The sequence below is a fragment of the Copadichromis virginalis genome, linkage group LG23, assembly GCF_057382275.1.
Source record: "Copadichromis virginalis isolate Kocher_CV1m ecotype Utaka linkage group LG23, C_Virginalis_male_GT1.1, whole genome shotgun sequence".
NCBI classification, from domain to species: Eukaryota; Metazoa; Chordata; class Actinopteri; order Cichliformes; family Cichlidae; genus Copadichromis; species Copadichromis virginalis.
Genome location: NC_140639.1, coordinates 24,039,080 through 24,061,481, shown reverse-complemented (window position 1 = coordinate 24,061,481; position 22,402 = coordinate 24,039,080). Strand labels below are relative to the sequence as shown.

Below are 22,402 nucleotides of genomic sequence, written 5' to 3'. Positions count from 1 at the left end.
CATATCTTTATATTTTGCTTCCAAGCTAGACCTTCTTCACTCCTCTTGAGCAAAACGTCTCCAAGTTCTTCTTGTTTCTTCTGGTTTGTTTGGACATTGGTTTCTTTTTCACTGATTTTTAGTCCAGTCCTTGTACCGAAGCATTTTTTGTTAAGCCACGTAACACTGACCTATGAATCATCAAAAGAAACATAACTGAAGGGATGAACAAGTGCTGTGACAACACATAAAAGACAACTCAGCAACGAACTGGTTTTAAATGGTATCTTTAGCCACTTTGTTTCTGGCAACCTGTCACAGAAACACATCATTTTCTTTTCATTTCTAAAGATGAATCAGCTGATCATCTACTGAAGCCTCATCAGAAATTGTCTCAGTGGAAGGAAGGAAGCTGCCTAAAAGAGTTCAGACTGTGCTGAAGAATAAAGGTGGTCACACCAAATACTGACTTTTGAGCTTGTTAGAATTGTACAATCTCTGTTTTTTTTGCCTTTAGTGTGTGTTTACATGTATGTTTGCACATATTTCAGTAAATCACTGCATCTATTTCCCATTTACAAAGCAAAATATCAAGAAACATGGGGTGATTCAAGACTTTTGCACACTACTATATAGACTACAGTCTGACTGTACACGTGCACAACGTCTGGGACTGAAAAATGAAGCCATGTCTGAAAGAGTCAATCCCTGTAGACCACCCTTACTGTAAGCACATATTTATAGCCCAGCACAACAAAACCCTTTTCCCCGCCATTATTAGGGCTGAAAGTTGTGTGTGGCATAATGACAGGTGATTCTAGCTAGCCAGGCCTATAGATGTCTTTCCACTTGTTACCGAACTGGATGTCGTGACCGCATTTGTGCTGTTAGAGCCCTTTGGACTCTTATTAATGCAATAACAACTCTACTGACAGCCTAAGAATTCTTCGTGCCAGTGTTGCTGGGTGAAATTCTTTTCTTTTATCTGTATGATACTCAGCACTAATTAGCAGCTATCTGCGTCTGTGCTATGCACTTATGCACCCTGCTAACCAAGCCTGTGAGCGTGAGCTGAAATCGTCACTTCACTAATTAATATGTAAAGTCAGGGTGGCAACTCCCATCCTTTATTTACAGTTTATTGTGTGCGTGTCTTCATGCAATACGTGCAAAATATAATCCATACGTTGTCACAGTGATAATTAAGTCCACTAACACCATTGTGTAAGTGTGTGCGCATGATGTTTGCAAAATTCATATGCGTATATGAACGTGCACGTGTGTGTGTGTGTGTGTGCTGAGTGATCTGCTGAGCTCATTAAGGCGCCGCTTATTGCTCTGCCAGGGGTGTCAGTGACAGATTCCACTGTTTGGAAACACTCGGCCGCCCACACAGCCAGCCTGGCTCCACCACTGTCACACACACACACACACACTCGGACTAGGTTAGCATTCCACAGGGAGGAGGGGGTACAGGGAAGGAGACAGGCCGGTGCTGGGGCAGTGGCCGGAGGGCCGGTGGGTCGATATGGATTTGTAATAGGGTGCAGGGTGGTCTGAGGTATGCTGGCTGTGGCTGCATGTAGCGTGAGTGTCAGCACCTCTGAGGTCCTTTCGGGTTAGAAGGACGCTGGTGCTCGTAGTAGTAGTATGTGTGCAGCGGTTGAAGAAGTATTTAGGACGCTTACTGAAGTGAAAGTAGCAATTCAGCCATGCAAAAATACTCTATTACAAGTCTGTCACGATGTGTAAACTGCATTTTTGCAAGTGAGTTCAAAACAAATTTCCCATTTGGAGAGTTCATGCTGGAATCAAAGCTTTCAGTAACCTTGTTATCTGGCACAAATTAAAGTTTTTGGCTCAATTTACCACCCAAAAAAAATTATTTAAAATGAGACAACAGCGAGCACCGATTCCTGGACTGGCCTGTAAAATATAAACACATCACGTAAAACGAACGCACAGCTTGCTTTGCCGTCGAACTGGATATGCCTCGCATTTCATCAGAGCGATATCTCGAGGCTAGAGAGGGCTTGAAAGTGCTCATTATGAAGAACAGTTCCTGCCAGTGTTAAATAATTGATGCATTACTTTGTGGGCAGCATGATAATGCTGACCCAGATGGAGCTAAATACAACAGATAGTTTTTAAAGCACTGCAGCTGGCAATATTTCAACTGTAGTGAAGTGTAGGTGCACTCAGGTGTAGTACATGGCCCTGAAATGTTTAGAAAAGTAAGAGTAAGTGCACCACACGAACGCACAAACATCCTGTCGGCCCGCTGCTCTGGCGGTCAGCCACACTTTCCCTCCGTGACATTAATCCCCTGCAGCTTGATCACAGATGAGCGACCAGGGGCGACCGGCGTGCGTCACTTGAGGTCATTACCAGACTGGTCGATTCTACAGTCTAGGTGTGTGTTCCCAGTCAGCCTTTAATCGTACACTAGATTAGCCCAAACGTTTGGGCTTGAGATTTGTTTCTGAGAGCAACCATCTAAAATGTCTGAGCAAGCAAGAGGTGCAAAGTCATTTGGAAACACGTCGGTGGTGCTAGGCGTGGATATTTAGCTGTCAACATGGACGGGAATCTTTTGGGAAGAGGTTCAGGGAGTATTTTGTGCACAATGATGAGTAAAGGAAATGCCATTCTGCAGACAGGCAGGCCTGTTTGTTTACCCAACACTAGCTTGCCCTGGATCTGCACAAGACAGATGCAAATCACACGGCGGGGCTTCCTCCGGAGACTCCCTGCATGTTAGTGAGCATCTACATGTGTGTCATTTCACTTCTTTGTTGCAAGATGAAGTGTGTAATACAATGAAAACCCGCAACGCAGTCTTCGGTCATGTTTCATTAGAGCAGGGAAGGGGGTTGATGGGGGGGGTGGGGGACGATGCCAGTCCAGTGAGACATCATCAAGTGCACCGAGATTTTCCTCTCTGGAAGATCTCAGGAAATGTTTAAAGTCATTAGGAGTGGAATGAGCTGGATTAACGCTGATGGCGGTATCTTTAATTAAACTTAAGTAAATCTTTTTTTAAGAAAAAGAGCATTCCTTGTGTGATTACAATTCACAAATGGGGGCTATTATGGGGTAATCTTAGTTTTATCCTCCTCTAATCAAAGGGACAGTTAGATCTCGCAGCAGAAAGACTTTTTTTTTTTTAAAGAAAGCAGCAAATTTAGAATACACAACATTTAATGCATCCTCTAATTCTTATGCAATCAGAAAGTGCTTATTGTAAAGCACTTTGTGATTTTTATCTGTGAAATGTGCTATATAAATAAATTTTACTTACTTACTTATACTTAGAAGCTCGATTAGGTTTAGAGATGGTCAAATGCAGGTCAAAATTAGATACGCTTTAAATGGTGCTTTTGTACTCCAGCCGAGCCCTCAGAACACTTTTCCCCTACAAGCCACATTCAACCAGTCACACGAGCATTCATTCACCGCTTCATTTTATGCCTTTCAAGTGCTTTTTAGCCATCAAGCACACCAATGGATCCATCGGGAGAATATGGAGTGTCTGACTCAAATATGCAAGATGAGAATTGAACCTCTGACCAGCTCTATGTTCAGAGCCGAAAAGTGAAAACTGTGAACTCTAACCAATCATTAAACCAGATGGGGAGTCTCTAAATTGATATTGATCTTTACCTGTAATACGTTTAACAAGGCTTTGCAGTCCTTGTGATCTAAAGCAACCATCAGCCTCTCTCCAGCTACCAAGAGGTTAACAGAAGCTGACATTCACTTTTTCACTGTGTTTATATGCTGTACTTTCTGGTTACAGCCCCGGGCCCTCTTGCAGCAGTGCTGCAGGAGCTCATCTCTGGAGATGGGGAAGATTATCCCAAAATGCAGGACACTTGGGTGGGGTTTTACAGGACTATTAAAACCCCACCTTCCTGCATCTGTAACTGCTTTCTCCACCCTATGTTCATCATGATCCATGCAGCGCCTTACACCACTGACAGAGACTTAAGCACATCATGTTTTTGTGTTAATTCTTGTTAAGATGGACAGTTATCGTCTTCTTAATAGCTATGATTTAATGGTCAGCAGCATATGTTGTGGCCCTTGTGGTAGCCACTTGTTTTTAGTGGTTTCTATTGTTGTTTTCTAACCACTCACATTTCTCTCTCCCACCTCCGTTTTCATGTTTCAGTGTCAATTTGTTGTCCTTTGGTTACTTCCTGTTTGAGTTTAAATGTTAGTTTTACTTCTTTCCCCTCCTTTGGGATTGTTTGCCCCACCTAAATTTGTTTCCACCTCTCTCTCTAAAATCAGTTCTATGTGTTTGTGCAGCCCTGTGAAAAAGTCCACCTCATGATTCAGTAACTTAAAGAACCACCTTTAGCAGAAATAACTGAAGTAATTATTCTGTGTCTCATGTTATCGGTCTCTCAAATCATTGTGGAGGAATTCTGGCCCACTCTTCTTTCATTGAGGTTTATGCACAGCTCTCTTAAGGTCCCAACACAGCATTTTAATCAGGTTGAGGTCTGGACTTTGACTGGACCATTGTAACACCTTGAATCGTTTCTTTTTCAGCCATTCTGTATTTGTTGTACTGACACAGCACCCATTTTGGGCCGATCTTTATCTGTTGTACAGATAAAGTCACTTTTGACTCTAGAATACTTTGGTATACGGAGGAGTTCAAAGTGTCCAGGTCCTGTAGCTACAAGAAAAGCCTAAATCATCACCCCTCCATCGCCATGCTGACAGTGGATATGAGGTGTTTGGCTTTGTGCTTTATGACCACACATTTTCACTTTGGTCCAAATGATTTTGTTCCAGAAGTCTTGTGTTATGTCCAGATGCAAACCTAAGCGGTGCTGCCATGTTCGTCTTTAGGCACTTTTGTTCCTTCTCCCGAAAGACCTTACAAACTATACTTGTTCAGTCTTCTTCTAATTGTACTGTCAAGAGCATTTAACATACTAGCTGAGGCCTGTATAGTCTAATTTGTAGCCCTTTGGGTTTGTTTATCCATCCCACCTGCTCCACTTAGGATCCGACTCCAGAGTTCTGTTTAAAACTGACCAGTACATTGTCCTGAAACATTATTCTACATTTACTTTAAGAAACATTCAATTTTACAACTTATCACTTCATCAGAGACTCACAGGACACCCACTTTCAGGACTGCAGTGTTTTGATTTTCACACATTTTCACCCTTTCCTGTTTCCTCAACGACATGAGGATGTTTTCCAGAGAGCCCTGAGCTGGGGGTAAATAGCATGGTTGCAACCACTGTGACTGCCACCACACAGGTTGTGTCAACAATGAAAACCACACGGGCTCTATCAATCTGCTCATCTTAAAGCGAGGATGTTTAAAACGCTGCATATGCATGTTGTGAAACCACTAGAAAATGGTTTAGTGAAACACTGCATGTACAGGGAAAGGACAGATCCATTAGGTTAAGCTATTTTCAGAAAAACAGCCAGTACACTACGGCTCTGCAGTGTACTTAACCTTGAAACCAATCAGAAAACATCAGAAACATGAAGGCTTAAGGTGAATGATATGGGAGGCGAAGCATATTACTGGCAGGTTCTCATATGCAATGAACAGGGGAATGCACCTATGAAAACGACCTTGAAGACGCTTCGGTAAAAGGCCTCATTAAACCATTCGATTAACCTTTTCCTCTCATGAGCTCCATAAAACTGATGCATGTATTTTACCAGGGCCTGGACTGTTTTGGTGTGGGGGGATGGGGAAGATCGTCCCAGCTAGACAGAGTTAGCGAGTTTCTGAGAAGATAACCTAGCACATGTTGACTTATGTCACAGGGCGGCGGTGTCACCTCCTTAACTTCAGGCTTCAGTGAGGTTATCATTGTGTTCACAGTGAAGTGAGGTCAAGATAAACAAGAAGCTTTTCTGTCGACTTGCTACTTCCTTCAAGAAAACAAATTCTCACACATGTTAACAACTTACTGCTATTTACAACAAATTTCAGCATTATTTCTTTGGACATTTTCTACATCTTTTTCTCATTCATTCTCAATTTGAGTCAAGTCCAAGGAATGTTTTGTTTGGTCGACCTGGTGTGTAGTATGTCCTTAAAAACCCTGAAGAAACTTGGACCTGAGAGATGCATGTAGACCTTCAGCTGAATGAAGCCTCATCAGAAATGGTCTCGGTGGAAGGGTGGCTGTCAAGAAGCCATTCTTAAAGAAGGGAAATACGCAGAAAAAGCTGAGGTATGAAAATTGCAGAAGAACTGAACTGAAAATTAGTGGAAACAAGTCTGATGGAGGTTAGGAGACGGGTAAAAAAGTGTCTACAGCCATCTGTAAAACACGACGGAGTTTCTGTTATGGTTTGGTATGCATTTCATCCAGTGTTGTTGGAGATCTTGTCAAAATTGATGATTTATGAACACAGAAAGGTACCATCAGACTTTAACATGCAGTAACATCTGGAAAGAGTCTAATTGGCGCAATTTAATTTTTTTTTAGCATGAAAACAACCCAAACCCACTGTCAAGAAAAACACACAGTGGAGCACTATCAGTCATGGATCAGCCTCCCCAGAGCCCGGACCTCAACATTATTGAAGCAGTGTGGGATCATGTGGACAAAGAACAGAACAAAAGGCAGAAACATCCAAAGAAGAGCTTTGAATGTCCTTCAGGAAGCCTGGAGTGTCATGGTCCGGAGTCTGTGACTCCGTGTTTATGTTAAGTTTATTATTATTCTGTGGTTTTGGTTATCTTGGGTTTTTGTATTCTTCTGTTTCACGTTTCATGTCCCTATGTCTGTGTCCCCCAGCCTGTGTTTAGTTGGTGTGTGTTGTGTTCAGTCAGTGTGTTTCCTGTTTTACTTTGAAGGTCTCGTTTCCCCTGCCTCGTCAGCTGTTATGTCTCCCAGGTGTGTTTCCCTCCTGTTTCCCATCCCCTGATTACTGGTGTGTATTTATAGTGTGTGTTCCCTCGTCCTTGTTGCTGGTTCGTCTGTGTTATGCCCTTCGGTTATTCTGTGTATTTTGCCCCGTCTTCCTGTGCATTCTCCCCGCGTAGTTCTCCCTGCAAGGTACCCTCATTCATGTTCAGGTTTTGTTGTTTAAGTTTTAGTTTTCCCAGTTTAGAGTGTTTTCAGTTCTGTTTCTCGCCATCCTTTCTTTTGTGTTGTACATCACTGTCGCAATAAAGCTCGCTCACCTCAGAAGCCACCTGCATTTTGGGTCCTTAATAATTCGCACGGCTTGCCCCGGCAACCCGTGACATGGAGAACTATTCCTGAAGACTACTTGAAGACATGACACAAAAGCTGCCTAAGAGAGTTCAGACTGTGCTGAAGAATAAAGGTATTGACTTTCAAATATTGACTTTCAAGCTCATTAGAATTATACAAACTGTGTTTTGCCTTATATACCATATTTAAGGTAAGCAGCAAGATAAATCTAGTGGCTTTGTGAAGTGCGTGTAACCTCTGGTCACAAAGCAGAGCATAGAACACACGGTACACAATAAATTCAGCTCTATAGTACAAGATTTATGCTACAAGGGTGTATTTTAGCAAAAACATTCATAAACCAAACCAAGCATCTCTGGTGCCTAAAACTAACCAAACAAATGGGTGAAAATTAAGCAAATATTATAACAAAGGGAAAGCTAAGTTGAAAGGAAAAGTCACAGTTACAGCTTCTGAATTGGATTTTTTTTAAACCACACTTAACTCATCATATCTTCCTTTCAGCAGAGTGAAACCACGCAGTCACGGTTATGTTATTGGCGGCCACCGACTGATAATTTATACTGGGCTGCTAAACAACTCGTACTGGCCATCAAGTAGGAAAATAATATGCAAAATAGAGCTGGGCGATAGAACGATAACGATATGTATCGCGATATAACTTTTACTCGATAGAGAAATTAAGCTATCGCGATAGACCTCGCCGCTCTTGTCCTCTTAAAAAAAAAAAAAAAAAAAGGTCAGCCAATCCAAATTAAGCAGCGCAGAGCCGAACCAATCACAGCCGCAGCGTCACGTCTCGTGACTTGTTACATACAGCACAAGTGCCAAGCCGCACGTGTGTTTGTTTGGGAAACAGCCAGCGCGTAATGGAGCCAGCGCGTAATGGAGGAAATGAGCGTGACCGAAGAGAAAACAGATGATGGTTCCAATGCCGGAGAGATTGTCGAACGGAAGAGCCATAGAAGTTCCGTAGTGTGAAGGTATTTCAGCTATTTCAAGTCTGACAAAAACAGAGTAGCGTGCACTGTAAATGTGCCGAAAGCAAGTCTGGAAATACAATAAACTGGTGCATGCGTCACACTGTGCGCCACGTTATTGTTTCGGTGAAATGAATTTCTACAATACTGTTACTGTTAATTCTACCCTCTGCAGTGTTTAAATGCTTACATATACACACAGTTACTGTCCGTCCACACATACGACTCTGTTCTGCTTCTATGCCCCAGCTTTGTTTACTTTTTCCCACCGAGGCTTCTAGACTTCTGATTGGCCAACATTTCTGCACGGTTAGGAATCTAGCGCCACCTGCTGCTTTGGCATGTTCATAGCAGCGTTTTCCTTCATTTCTGCCTTTATGTGTGGACGGGATTATTTTTTAAAACGAAAACGGAAAATCTCCGTTTTCAAAAATACCCGTGTACGTGTGGACGTAGCCTCAGTCTCTGACTGGAAGCGCTAATTCGTCATTCGGCTTTTGTCAGACTAAAGTAACTGTTAAAAGTGTTTGAAAAGCTCAGCTATACAACAAGGAGAGATTGAGAATTTCCTTTTAGTTCTCAGTTTATTTGATATTGACAAAAGTTAGTCAGTTTTGTCTGTTCTTCTGTAAAACAAACTAAGATTTATTTTTAGAATTAATATTTTGTTTCTAAGTGGAATTGACAATTTAGTCTGTTTCGTTTGTTCTATTTTGAAACTTAAACGCTTTAGCGGCTGCCTTTTGTGTAGTTTGCAATATTTGCCTTTATTTATCTGAAAAAGTCTCATGTTCCTTAAGTACATCTACCCTGTTGAACTTATTATGGGAAATAAATATTTAAATCAAAACAAGCTGCTGATTATTTCACATTTTACTTGTGAGCAACGGCACATTTAAATCTTACAAATATAGTTATTTGGCTTATATCGTGATAGATATCGTTATCGCCTGAAATGAAAAAAACATATCGTGATATGAAAAAATCTCATATCGCCCAGCTCTAATGCAAAACCAGATAATTATACATGAAGAGCAGAGACTTTTGTCATTTTACCACTGGCTGTTCATGGTTTACACTCCACAAGGTTTAATCGAGCATTTTATTAAAAAATAACAAAGTCTTGAGGAAAAATACCAACAAATTTAAAAAGGCAAATTCCACCCTCGCATGAAGGTTTAAATGAGGGTTTCACAGACTGATTTATTTGCCCACTAACTGCTCCTTTAAGATATTTTGGAGTCTGGACTCCTGGGCCGTAAAGTGACCTCTAATGGATGGATTAGGTTCAGTCATTTACTTCAGAGGGCGCACAAATATACTTTGGGAGCATATTAGATCTCTTTAAGGCTTAGCGTGATCAAATTATTGCATTAGACCGGTCAACTTATCCAATTAAAGTTGTAAAATGCATGGCTCTCGCCCAAGCGAGACGGCAGATCCTCGGGGCGTCGGAGGGGTTTGCGGGAGGCTGAACCCTATCCACCTCCTCATCGGCAGAGCAGGCCTCGCCGCATACTTCAGCTGAGGATTACAGCCTTTCATCTTGCTCAGACCGCCGGCAGCACACAGGCGTCTTTGAGGCCAGATATGGCTTGTAGCAACATCAGCAAGGTCCAGATTTGTAAAGCGGTTTCCCAGCTTTGTGCTCCTGTGGTCTTTCTTTCTCTGGCATGTTTACAGGCTCACTCATTTAGCTCTTTCTCTCACTTAATGCCACCATCCTCTGTTAAAGGCGAAGGCGCTTTGTACGAGCCCTTAAAAAGGACAAACTTTAAGAAAATTCAGAGTCTCTCAGAAAACTTTTAATAGCTCAAACAATTTTGAGAATTTGCAGCTCAAGAAAGGACTTTCTTGACTTTCCAGTCAGTCTTTGATAGTTGGTCTTAAAGCTCAAACATTGTATGATCAAGGACAAATAGGCAGAAATGTTGAGCTGCTTCTCAGAGAAAAAATGGACCAATTTCAATTCCACCCACAGGCGAATTCACTTACACAAAGCAAGTCCTATTAGCTATAATCCCCCACCTAAGAGCACATCTGATCTGACCTCCGCTTTCTATCTCTGCCGTCTTCGGAGCGGGGCTGCTCTATGAACATGACAAATAGCTTATTGATCAGCAGATGTCGTCGTCAATGTCCTTTCGACTTGGGCTGCAGCTGCAGTTGCCTGCTCCCTGCAACCTGTCCTAAGCCCCGAGCATCTCCAGCTGAGTCCCCTGCCTCCCTCCCTGCTCCCTCATCACAACTCCCCACTTCCCAGTTGCTATGAGGGAGCCCCCCCCCCTCTCTCAGTCCTACCCCACACCGCCTTCCAGCCACCCTCCTCATCCCTCCTTGTCCTCCAAGGTGTGGAAAGGGTCACAGACAAACGCCATCTGCTCCAGCAGGCAGAAAATGGCAGGTGAGACCAGCTCTGGGCCATGTGACCCCTTACACTGGCCAGCTATGGCCACTGAAAACAAGGTCAGGGGAAGATTTGTGGAAAAACAAAAAACCCCAGCTCAGCACATTGACAAATCAACAGTGGGAAAGTAGAGATGGAAAGAGGGAAAAAACTAATCTGCATTGTTTTAATCCACAGGGAAGATTACACAGTCACGGTGCCTTGACACAGCAGCTTGTCAAAAAGAGGTCATGCAAACTCACTCCCCGCCCGTCATGCTTTTTAGTGCTGCAGAGCATCCATATGTTCCCCACCACCACATGTCTGTCACTCAGCAACGACTTTAATAAACTCTTTTTCCTCAACACATCCAACCTGCCCTGACTCAACTGTGTGTCAGCGGCATATCAAGGCCACCACTAATGAGAGTGTAAACCTTTAAAAAGACATTTCATCATGTTTAATGAGTGCCCTGCAAACAAACGATGAATAACTGGAAACCCTGGGTTTGGTGTCCAACTGTACAACGTGTCTGATGTTTCCAAATTTGGATTTGCTCCATCTGATGTTGACACTGTGCCGTGGAGCTTTTGTTTCCGTCTGTCAAGGACGTGGTCACATTGAATAGATCGAGTGGGAGAGGCCAGCCAGCATCCCACTGGGGCTTTGTGCTCCATCGAGCAATGATGCTGCGACCGAGTGCAAGAGACGGCGATTGTGTATCTGCATGCGAACTCATGGGGCTTTAGGATGACGAGGATATAGCAGGTGTTTCTGACACTCAAAATTATCTTTAATTAGATTCAGATAATTAATAATCCATGTTTTTCATTAATTTACACTTACCACCTGTAGCTCTGCGACATTTGGAGCTTGTTTAGGTACAGATGACACCCACTTGGCAAACATCAGTGAAAACTCCAGCTTTTGCACAACACACCACATCCATGTTTTCTTTTAATTTATAAAAATGCAAAAGTCTCGATCCACCACTCATTTCTTTCATATTTTGCTTCCAATGAGCCAGATATTCTTGAAATGTATTCAAGCACTCTCGGGCAATAGCCCTCCAGGCTTTCTGGAGGTCTTTCAAAGCTTTTTTTGGATATTAGCTACTTTTTCACTCACTTTTAGTCTAGTACTTGTTACTGGCCATTTTCAGAGGATTATTTATCATTTCCTAAGCCACTTAACGCTGACCTATGAATCATTCAAGCATAAAACACTCAACGGATGAACCAGTGTTGTGTCTAAATATAAAATTCCAAAGATAACACAGTTTGAAAGACATAAAATAGTATTTGTGCACCAACAAGGTGATTTCCAAAGAGTTATTACCTAAAAACTTGGCATATCTCAGCATGGTGTGCAGTGTGTCCTTAAAAAAATTGAGGAAACTGGACAAAAGAAGTTTCCCATTTGATCAAAATATAAAGTAAGACCAAGATGTACATATTTAGCAATTAAATGAAAGTAGTATCTGCCTTCTAACATAAAAGAAAAAAGTGAAATTAGGACAGAGATCAGCCATAATTGTCCAATTGGTGTACTTTGCCAGTGTGAAACTACCCCATAATATGGTACAATGAGAGCCATGAATGTAGTAGGTCACTGGGTCATAAGGAAGGATGCAAAGAACTAGAGGAATGTACGGGCTTCTCTTTCTCCTCTTGACTGATTGATGGGCCCCATATTCTTAGGGGTGGAGCGAGACATCTACAGCATCGTGAGATGCTGCCTAATAAGGGAAAGGAGGCGGTTTTTTGTTTTTTTTTGTTTTTTTTTAAGTCGAGGTCTATGTTTTAGCTGAACAAAAGCCTTTGTGAAATCATTCATCACTGTCGCCGCTCTGAATCGAACAACACTGGAAAAGAAATGAGAACAAATCCTGGCTGGTGGTATGTTGTTTCTAAAAACTGAGCTTCAAAGACAAGGAATTTTCAAAGTACGGATTTCCACTGGTTTGTTTACAACATCTAGAGGCTTGCAACAATGCAGAGCCCCTCACAGTTGAATCTCTCACTGGAGCCCATGGAAGACAAAAGCAATCTTTGTAAATAGCACTTCTCCTCAAGACACCAGCATTACGTGAAAAACTGGAGCCTTTATCCATGATTCTTTCAATCAAGATACTGACTTGAAAGATGTACTTCAAATGGCAAAAACTACTTTGAGTTATGAGTGAGTTTATATCTTTGAACCTCAAGGAAACAAATGTCAGTTTTACAAGGCAGGGGTGCATTGGGGGATACTTAGAGAATCGGTCTAGTCCTTTTTAAAACATACCAAACTGACCGTTAGTGGTTTGGTTTCTCAGGTTTTGTCTACTTTTACTGACTGAGCGTTTTACACAATGGCACAATGGCTAGAAAAACATTGTAGAAGACCAAGTTTGATGCCTTGCGGAGATAAGAGCAAAAGGAAGAGACGTGGCCAAAGGCTAAGACACAACGCTTACATGTCAACGCTTAAGCACTTCAAAGTACAATGCCATGTAGCATTAGATCATTTAAAGGTATAATTTACCCAATCAGAAACAGGGTACTAACCTTGTTTTTAAGCCAGTTTGGACAACCTTAGAAGGATGAGGTTGGAGTACACTCCAAAGGGGGGGTTTTTCCTTCTCACATGGGGTACAAACAGTAAATGGGAAGCTGGACAGAAGCTGGACAGGTAGAGCTTTGAAAAGGGAGCACCATGAAGAGAGCCCACTGGCATTTATCCACTATTTTTTCACTAGTGGGCAATCAGACATCACATGGACTCCATGGTAGGGCGCTGGCAGGTTAATGACCAGTTAATGCCCAATCTACACTACTCGGGGCATTTGTGTTTCACATGCAGCTTCCAGGGTAATCGGGGTACTTCAATCATTTGCAGTTGTACAAGTTCAAGGCTTTTGAAACCATTTGGTCCCCAGGTCAGTTTGCACAGGTCATCTAAGTGGCTATTAGGTCACTCTGGCTCTCACACGAGATGTCTTAGAAAGTTGGGTGGGGATGACTTAGATGAGAGGGTCATTCCTTTACACATCACTTCCTTTATTAAGGGGCTGTCCTGGCCGAGTAAAGGGGATGGTCAGTGGTCATTTAACCCCCCGCAGCCACCAATCCTGAGACCCTTATTCCCCTTTCCCCTCTGTCCAACCCCCAGCCCCTCTTTGCTCACTCAGGGGGAAAATTACTTTGAGCCGGGGGAATACAGCTCCATTGAGATGGAGAAAGGGTTGTACAAAAGAGGGTGAAGTTTAAAAATTGTCTCTCTTTTCTATGGGGGCTGTGCATCGCTGGAAGGGAAAGGATGATAGCAGCATTGAGGGGACAAGGTCATTAGATTGGCATCTCCATAAGCTCTTCATTTCCATTGTCTGTGCAAATCTGCTCCAAAGGACCTCCATGAGAAATGCCCCCAGTCAACCCCAAACTGAGCTTGGAGTCTCCCCCTTTGTCTGCCACTTTTAGTGTGCTTCCAACACAAAAAGCATTTCTCAAGAACTGTGCACAAAGCTTGTCTCAAGCTCAAAACCAAACAACATTGTTCTGCAGCCTCTGGTTGGCAATGAATTGCAGGCAGCTGCTGATATCTTCAGGCAGAACCTCTTACCTTCGAACGTTTCGGCGCTCCTCCTCGAGCTGCTTGAGAAGTTCATCAATGCATTTGTTGGCGTCCATGTATTCCTGCCGAGAGAAAGAAAACTTTATGTGTAAATGATCAAAGAGTCAAATGCTAACAATGATTAAAGGAATACATGCAAAATCACACCCTGACTGCATCCTCGTGTTGCTTTCATAAATGTCAAAGAACGTCAAGACAGGAGTGCTTTTTAAAAGGTGTGATAATTCAGTTTAGCCTCTTATCCCCTCTCCATGTGTAATTCCAGAAGTACCTCTGGGTAACTTCTAATGGCTGGCCCAGAAGCAAGCCCGGCAGTGTAATGTCAGCTGGGAATAGCGCTACTGAGTTACAGCACACACAAAATGAGCTAAGGCTGAGAGCAGAATGGAAGAAACAGATGTTAGGATTTCTCGGCTTTGGCCTAATGATTTGCTTCTTAGTGGTCTGACATCATATAGCAGAAGGGGGTTGTAACTGTGAGAAATAGGCCACATACAGCGGGCACCATACTTCAAACATCTGGGTTTTCAGATACTCAGTGTCTACCTGCAGTACACAGCAGAGCACACACTGTGCTGTCAGATCAGTGCGGTGGAGGTTTAAGACTAATTAATTAGATATTAGCTTGACAGCTCACGATACATCTCATGGGTAAATGGTTATCTCTGTGGGACAGATGCTCTCCATTGATTTCCAGACACTCTCATCATGTGCTGTGAGTGTAATTGAATAATGGGGATTCCCAAGAAGAAGTCCCTAAGCCAGAAATCTCAGTCTAGGAGGGGAAAAATGGTCATAGTATCTGCAAACCATCCATTTTTTTTAGATCCTTTTATTTTTGCTTTTACTGCAACTACGGCGCCTTGGCCTGCTTCTGAACATAACTCCCTTTGCAGCTATTGTAATCTCAGTTCTCTAATTAGTCACTGCCAAAATAAATCCCTTCAATAAAGCACAAAGTCACTGTTGTAGACCAGAATTCAAGGAAAAAAATGAAAAACAAACACAGTGTCTGCAGTTTCCAAACTTTGTGGGAAAACCCTTGATGATAAAATACAGCAGAGTGTCCACACGAGACAAGTTTGGTCAATATGGAAATTTTTCTTGTTGTAGTGATACACTATATCATAGCAATACACTTTTCTGGGAAACACATTGGGAAATCCCACATAATCAGCCAAAAACAGCAACACAGCCTCAAAAATGACCAATTATTTGACAAATGGTCTAATATTGCATTAATGGTCAAAACCAACATAACCCCAGCACCAACAATGCAATTGACCAGTAACACTGTTGCGATAACACAGCATGCTGACTTAAGGGCTTTCTGCCATTATAATATACTTTACGTGATTATGATTTAATCTTTTTTTAACATTTTTTCTCGCCATAATAGCAACAGCAGCAGCTTCATTTTGCAGCATGACAATGATTCTGTTTTTCTTAGCAAAACACAAAGGATTGGGGGGTGGCTCAAGACTTTTGCACAATACTGTTGCTTGGTGCCCAGGCCTAAGCAAAGTAACAGGTAAAACAGATCATTTACGAAAGCAGAAACAACAAGTCAGCTCAATATTCCCTTTTGGTTTCACACAGAGCACAAACCCAGTCTCCTGGGTAAAAGTTTTGAGCTTCACACATTGTCATGACTACATGAACGTTGCCGATCTTTATGCTATTACTTCTACTTATAAGCATTGTTTTTATGTCTTTTCCCCGATTCACAGGGAAGCTATGACATTACCACAACATGACTGGTGAGTAGCAATGATGGTCCCTGAACACTTCATATGATACTGTGGAAAAACACATACACAATGATATCAGATACAACTATTTGGCACAGGCTTTCAATGCCCTTATTGATTTTTCAGACATGAAACACTGAACTATTTCACAGCCTGTAACACAGCACTTTTAATAATTTGCATTGAGCAATATGAGGACAGAATGATTCTGACCTCCCTGCGAACCACATCTGGGGCCTGAACAGACCTAAAGTACTTCTGTTATCACGACATGGGCTTTTTTAAGCTGTGGCCTTGAGAGCAAATTCACCAGATGTTCAGAGACTGCTGATCTAAATACATTAAGCACAGTTGTTTTGTCTGCTGCTTCTTAAGCAATTATTGGACCTAATCTCGCATCTGAGACTGCCACTCAAAGACAGCCATCACCAGCAGCTTGCACCAGTGCCAGGAGAACATGGCAAAGGCCCAGGTGTCCTGCCGAGTTTGCATTCAAGGGCACTCTGGTGACCATTAGGCAAATAGGGGCAAAGAACGACAACAGATCGATGCTTAACAGTGTGGTGTCACATTTTCCAATTTCTGTCATGCAAAAAAAAAAAGACAACAAAAGACATTAACTCAGTTTCCATCCATCATCCCTTTCATCACTGGAATCATCCATTTTTACTTAATCAGCATGACAAATCTTTCATGTTTGGAAAGCAACCAATTACAGTGCCTAACAACACTGCCCTAAAGCCATCTGTCAGTCTCAGAGTGTCACAGAAGGGGGCCAGAATGGCACTCAGACCCAAGGCGAAAAGGCCATTAGTGCTCAGTGCTAAGTTCCCAAAGTTAAATTTACCGTTGGCTCCAGGAGTAGTTAATCAATAGTGCAAACCATGGCAAATGATTGTTCATGTTTGTGTTCTCTGAATTCATCCTGACCACATGGGTGGACGGAGAGAAGCTTGTAGCTGTGAAATGTGTTCTGCAGAAGAAACAAAGTACACTCTAACAGAAAGATCTCATGCTTTGGTAGGAGGTATGCTAGCTAGTAGTGTGGATAAACAGTTGAAACTGCTTATATATTATGAATAAAAAGGTGTAACTTGTGTATGGCAGAAAAGTTAGAACAGGAAGGTGAAAGCACAGATACATATATCAGCAATAACCTTAAAGAAGCAAATGGTGCTGCCTTCTAGGAAGTGTGAGGCCATTTCCAAATAATTTGCAGTGAGAAAGGTTATTTACAAGTGGAAAACGTTCATGACAGCTGCCAGTCTTCCCAGGAGTGGAGGCCCAGGCAACTTCACCCTAAGGTGAATTAGGTTTGCAAAGTTGCACCTGAAAAAAATCACAAGACCTGTGCAACAATGTGCTTTAGAAGGACAAGACCAAAGTGGAGATGCTTGACCATAATGCACAAAACACAACACATCAGCACAATCACCTCATGTTAGCTGTCAGCACAGTGGTAGTCAAATGTGAGGACATCTGTCTGACAGATAAAGCTTCGCCCAATTTATGTCATGAAACAGGTCAATGATCCCAAGCACAGCAGCAAATCTACAACAGAATGGCTGAAAAATGGAAGAATCAAACTGCTGCAATGGGCCAGTCAAAGTCCAGAATTCAACCTGATTGAAATGCTGAGTTGGGACCTTGAGAGAATTGTGCATAAAGTCTCAAGGAACTGCAGCAACACTGTAAAGAAGAGTGGGCCAGAATTCCTCCACATAATGTGAGAGACTGATAAAGTCATTTAGACCTGAATTATTTCAAGTTATTGCTGCTAAATGTAGTTCTACACGCTACTAAATCATGAGATGTGATTGGTTTTCACGAACTACTTCTGCATGTTGGTATGATAATATATCATCACCTAATTTTAAACCTTGTAAAGACCAGATTATTTTTCAATATGTTCTGGTATGAAAAAGGGTGTACCTACCATAACTGTAGCTAACTCTAACTGAAAGTTACCTAGATCCAATTAAAACTGACTTCAAGTGAACACATTGAACATGAGTGGCCCTGAAGATGAAGAAGTTCAAATATGCTGAACCACTGGTCTAAAGAAAACAAGCACACTCTGAACATTCAACAAACCAACATCTGCCAATTCATCAACTAAAATGTGTGACTTTTTCTCAAGCGGCCAAGAGAACCTTCTTGGGTAAAACATCTGTCTCTGAAACACCATTAGCAACACAATCCCATAATGATTACGACTGCTCCACAAAGGGGAACCTTCTTTGCGAAAAGCCCTGTGTCAGGGGAAATATTTACAGGCCACATCAAAGTCAAGTAAAGCTGGCTAAGTCAGTGTTGTCATCACGTAGCCCTCGTCCTAATGACAGGGCACTGAAATAATCCTCAGCACACATGAAGGAATGTAGAGAATGCAGCATGCTTGTTGTCATGTGAAATAGGAGGGTATTTAAAGCGGAGATTTAAAGCATGACTCATGTATGTAATGCCGCGTGTTATATCTTCAGCCAGGCATTACTCCTGACGGTTTTACGGCGTGAGTGAAAGCTGTACCGTTCCCACGAGGCCCAGGTACTCACGTGTAGACTGGAGAGGGGAAAAAAACACAGAATTTACTGACCCGAGACTTTATCAGAGGCATATTTCTCAGGACCAGCGCTCTGGTGAATGCAATTCCTTACAGTGCTTAAAATGTCCTAAGAGCTGTAAGCTCATAAGGAGTACGTAAGCACCTCCAAAGTATACTAAATCATGAAGAGGCTTTTACAAAAGTCCCAATATACTTCACCTGACAGCAAGATGTGCACTTACAGAGCAGCAGACCTTCAGGAGACGTTGTGGTAAATTAAACTGAATAAGGCGAGATTGGTTGGACTGCTGCATGTAAATCTAATTTTACAGGTAACAGATTTCACTAAAAATTGTTTCTCGTACTCAGTGTTTTAAGATGACAATTGGACTTGAAGCTGCTGAACAAGGTGAAGCCTCTTTTCAAAGCAAATGTCTAAATGTTATTTTATTTCCTTATTGTAGGTATAACGTAGAATGGGGTTAAAACCTGAGCCATTCAGTCGAAGTGGCCTCTTTTAGGATCTTGTTCCCATCAATGAGGCATGAGGGATCACTAGATATTTTGATGAGTACTTCCTTTTGTCCTTTCGCTGGCAACCTGGTCCCACGTTCCTGCAGTGTGGACATATAAAAAGCTTGCACCAGTTACTAAGACTTCATATGCCATGGAGTTTGTGGTCACTAGGTCTACACCCAGCTGAACACCTATGGAAGATTTTGGACTAATGAGGAAATACATGAAGGGTATATCTTTTACAAGAATGATGTCTGTCCCTCAGTAGAGTTCCAGAAACTTAAAAAGTCAAGAAGGACTGAAGCTATTCTGGCAAAGCTTGTTGAATCAACATCTTTTAAGACTCTTTATTTTGTTTTATTCTTTATTTTGTCACCTTTATTTTGTAATTTATTTCCTGCACTTGAGGTTTCCTAAATAAGAAACCGTTTTAATTATAAATACACATTTTGCCTATTCTTTTTTTGTGTGCAGAATGAAAGCTTTTTAAGGTGAATGAATGGAAGGATTGCCCATGGTACAGATGATATTGCACTTTAAAAAGCCATTCATTAACAGCCAGTGCTGTGCACAGCATTGATTTTTGCAGCTATAATAAAAGCAGGGGCCGAGCTATTGTTAACCTGTCAGGTAATGTGTTTGCAGATGTTCATGCTCTACGACCGCTGCTTCTCAGTAATGTTTATCCAGCCGTGTTTACTCAAGTGTGTGAGAGCGTTTGATAAGCAGGCGCTTAGTAGCTGCCGAGGAAAGAGCTTCCCCTGACTCGCGCCATGGCTCGAGTCCCATATCCAGGCCCCCCTCCAACTGCTTGTGTGCCTTTATGAAATTTTTAAACGTGAGTGCCATCCCCCCACTGCCTTGGCACCAAGAAGCAGAGAGGGAACATATATATATATATATATATATATATATATATATATATATATACATAAGTGGAAAAAAAACCCAACACACTTCTGACCACACAAACATGCAAACAGGCAGACTGTCTGACACTCAAAGCCAGTGCAATCTGTTTAAGATTAATGGTCCAGATTTCTCAGTAATAAAACATCAGATGCATTATTCATCCATATGAGCCTCGCAAGCACACTCTGCTCTTTCACACATTTTTGGAGATTAGGAGCAATGGAGCCACATCCCCGACGAGCGTCTGCTTCTTATATCGGCTGCTTTGGAGTCGACTGGAAAAAATAAATAAACTTTAAGCTAGATAAAACTGACCTGGTTGCTGCAGAGGTCAGGATACGTTCCTTTAAATCCTCGCTGATGTAAGTTCCTTCCACCACCTTGATGTGTCTGCAGATGAGAACCTCCGCCTGGCTTGACTGATAAGACACCTTGTAGAGGTCTGCAGCCTCTGGGAATAACACCCAGCCAAAGACAAGGTCACAACCTCGATCCTCCCTAACCCTGCGTCCCAACCCATCCCGCCAACCTATCTCTGCTTTCCAGGAATATATTTGTTTTTGCAGACTGATGACATGCCAGCAAGGCCTGTGGGACTGAAAAAGCATCTGAAAAGCCTGAAAAGCTGCAGGTTTGATAGAAAGTAACAGTCCCACATGGGCTACTGCAAGTCAAAGGTTAGGCCAACAGAATTTAAGATTTCGTTCTGGGCGTTTTGTTTTGGGGGGGTTTTTCACCGTACACTTGAGAATGAGTTATGACAGTGACTTCTCAAGGTGTGGGAGATATACTACATCTGATAGGGCTGTTAGTCTGGGCTTCCTGCCAAACACACAGATGTGTCTGCTGCCGAATACACCTGCCATCCAATACTCCAAAGTTTATGTGAACATCACCGGCAAAAGATGTAAACACTGCAAATTTAATTAGCGTCAATGAAAATGTATTCTCGTTTCCCCAGTATAATTTCTAATGACTGTGATCCTATCATATTATCCGGTAAGACTAAAGCCACTGCTGCTTGTATCAGGTTTAGTTCAGCCTTAGTTAAATTCATTAGTCTTATCAGGATGTTTCGGGGCTCTGTGGTGGTGATCCATCTCTCAGTGGTCTTTACTCACATCCCCAATGACCTGGCGTCATAATATCTGCTCAGCCATCAGGCGCTCATATCCTCAGACCCCGATATCTCCACTGATAGCCCTGCTGTTTAATCCCGGAGCGCGCAGCTTCTTGGATTAATGCGTGTTATTATTCATGTGGGAAAAACATAGAGGTCTGTGTGCTGTCAGCTTGATCTGTCAGGGAGGATTGCTGTCAGTGGCGGATGTGATCCCAGATATTTTCATCGGTCGCATAAAGGACAACCATTTCCTGCATCCAAATGATTTGATGAATTCATAAAGGAAATTGTTGATTCTTGAGAAGACACAATGGGCTGAGACAAGGTCACGACCTCTACTGCCGTGGGAGGTCGGCTCTTCTCTGTCCTCAGAGGCTATCATCTATCTTGGTTCAGTCAGAGACACTACAGAGAAAGACGCATTCGAAGAATCCTTAATAGAAATCTATTGGAGAGTTCCTTAATGGCAGAAATGTGGCTTTGCCCTCCCCGTTCCCAAAGAGCCAATCAAACTTACTGATCACGCTGCACAAATCACTCACTAATTCTAGTCTAATTTTAAGCACAGCAGTGAAATGAATGGAGTTTACCGTTATTAGATATTTATAGCTGTTCATTTTGTGGCTCGCACATGTGGACTTGTTCAGTTCTTTTTTTTATTTTTTTATTTGATGACTTTTAAGTTTTATGTTAGCAGTTTTTTTTACAGTTCTTTTATAGTTCTGTAGTATATGCTGTATATATAGTTTCTATTCGTATGTCATTTCCTAGCGTCGTTTTTGTATTTTTGCTACTATAATGGTTGACAGTTTGTATAGTGCAAAATGGAAAAGGAAACCTTGCAAAATGCAAGGAATAAAACAGTTTAAATGAACAAAAACACTAGAGGTTGTTATTAAGCTATGACGTTACTTTTATTATTGTTGTTGTTGTTATAGGCTGTTTATAAAGATTGCATTATTCTACAGTCACACATGGGGAAAACAGTGTGTAGGAGACCAAAATAAATTTCCCATGACCAAATTATTGCAACTGTGCCATCTTGCTGCCTTGGGTTTCTTCTAAAACAGGGACCAGGTCTGCGACCACTTACGGTCAGGTGCCATCTCCAAAGCAACTTTGGTTCACCAAGATGGTGATAAAACCACAATAAGACAGAGTCTTACTCGTCCATCAATAGTGGCATAGTTACTGCAGGATAGGCTAAATGACTGCAGGCGCTTGGCCAAGTTGATAGGGTCAAGTTAGCAAATACTTGCAATCATTTTGTGATAATACAACAATTAACTGAAATCAGAATCACAAATCTTTTGCCATCTACAAACACAAAAATTCACATTAAAACACAAATTCATATTTCTTCCACAAATTGTGACAT

At 42.0% G+C, this 22,402-nt stretch overlaps 1 protein-coding gene across 3 annotated transcripts in view; it reads right to left on the bottom strand.

Moving 5' to 3' along the window:
* LOC146680934 (nck-associated protein 5-like) overlaps positions 1–22,402 on the bottom strand; it is a 187,205-nt gene that overhangs the window by 111,586 nt on the left and 53,217 nt on the right. For all 3 annotated transcript variants that reach the window (XM_085449739.1, XM_085449740.1, XM_085449741.1), the window contains one exon: positions 14,166–14,239. In XM_085449739.1, coding sequence (XP_085305865.1) covers positions 14,166–14,239 — 74 coding nt within the window. The remainder of the gene's footprint in view (positions 1–14,165; positions 14,240–22,402) is intronic.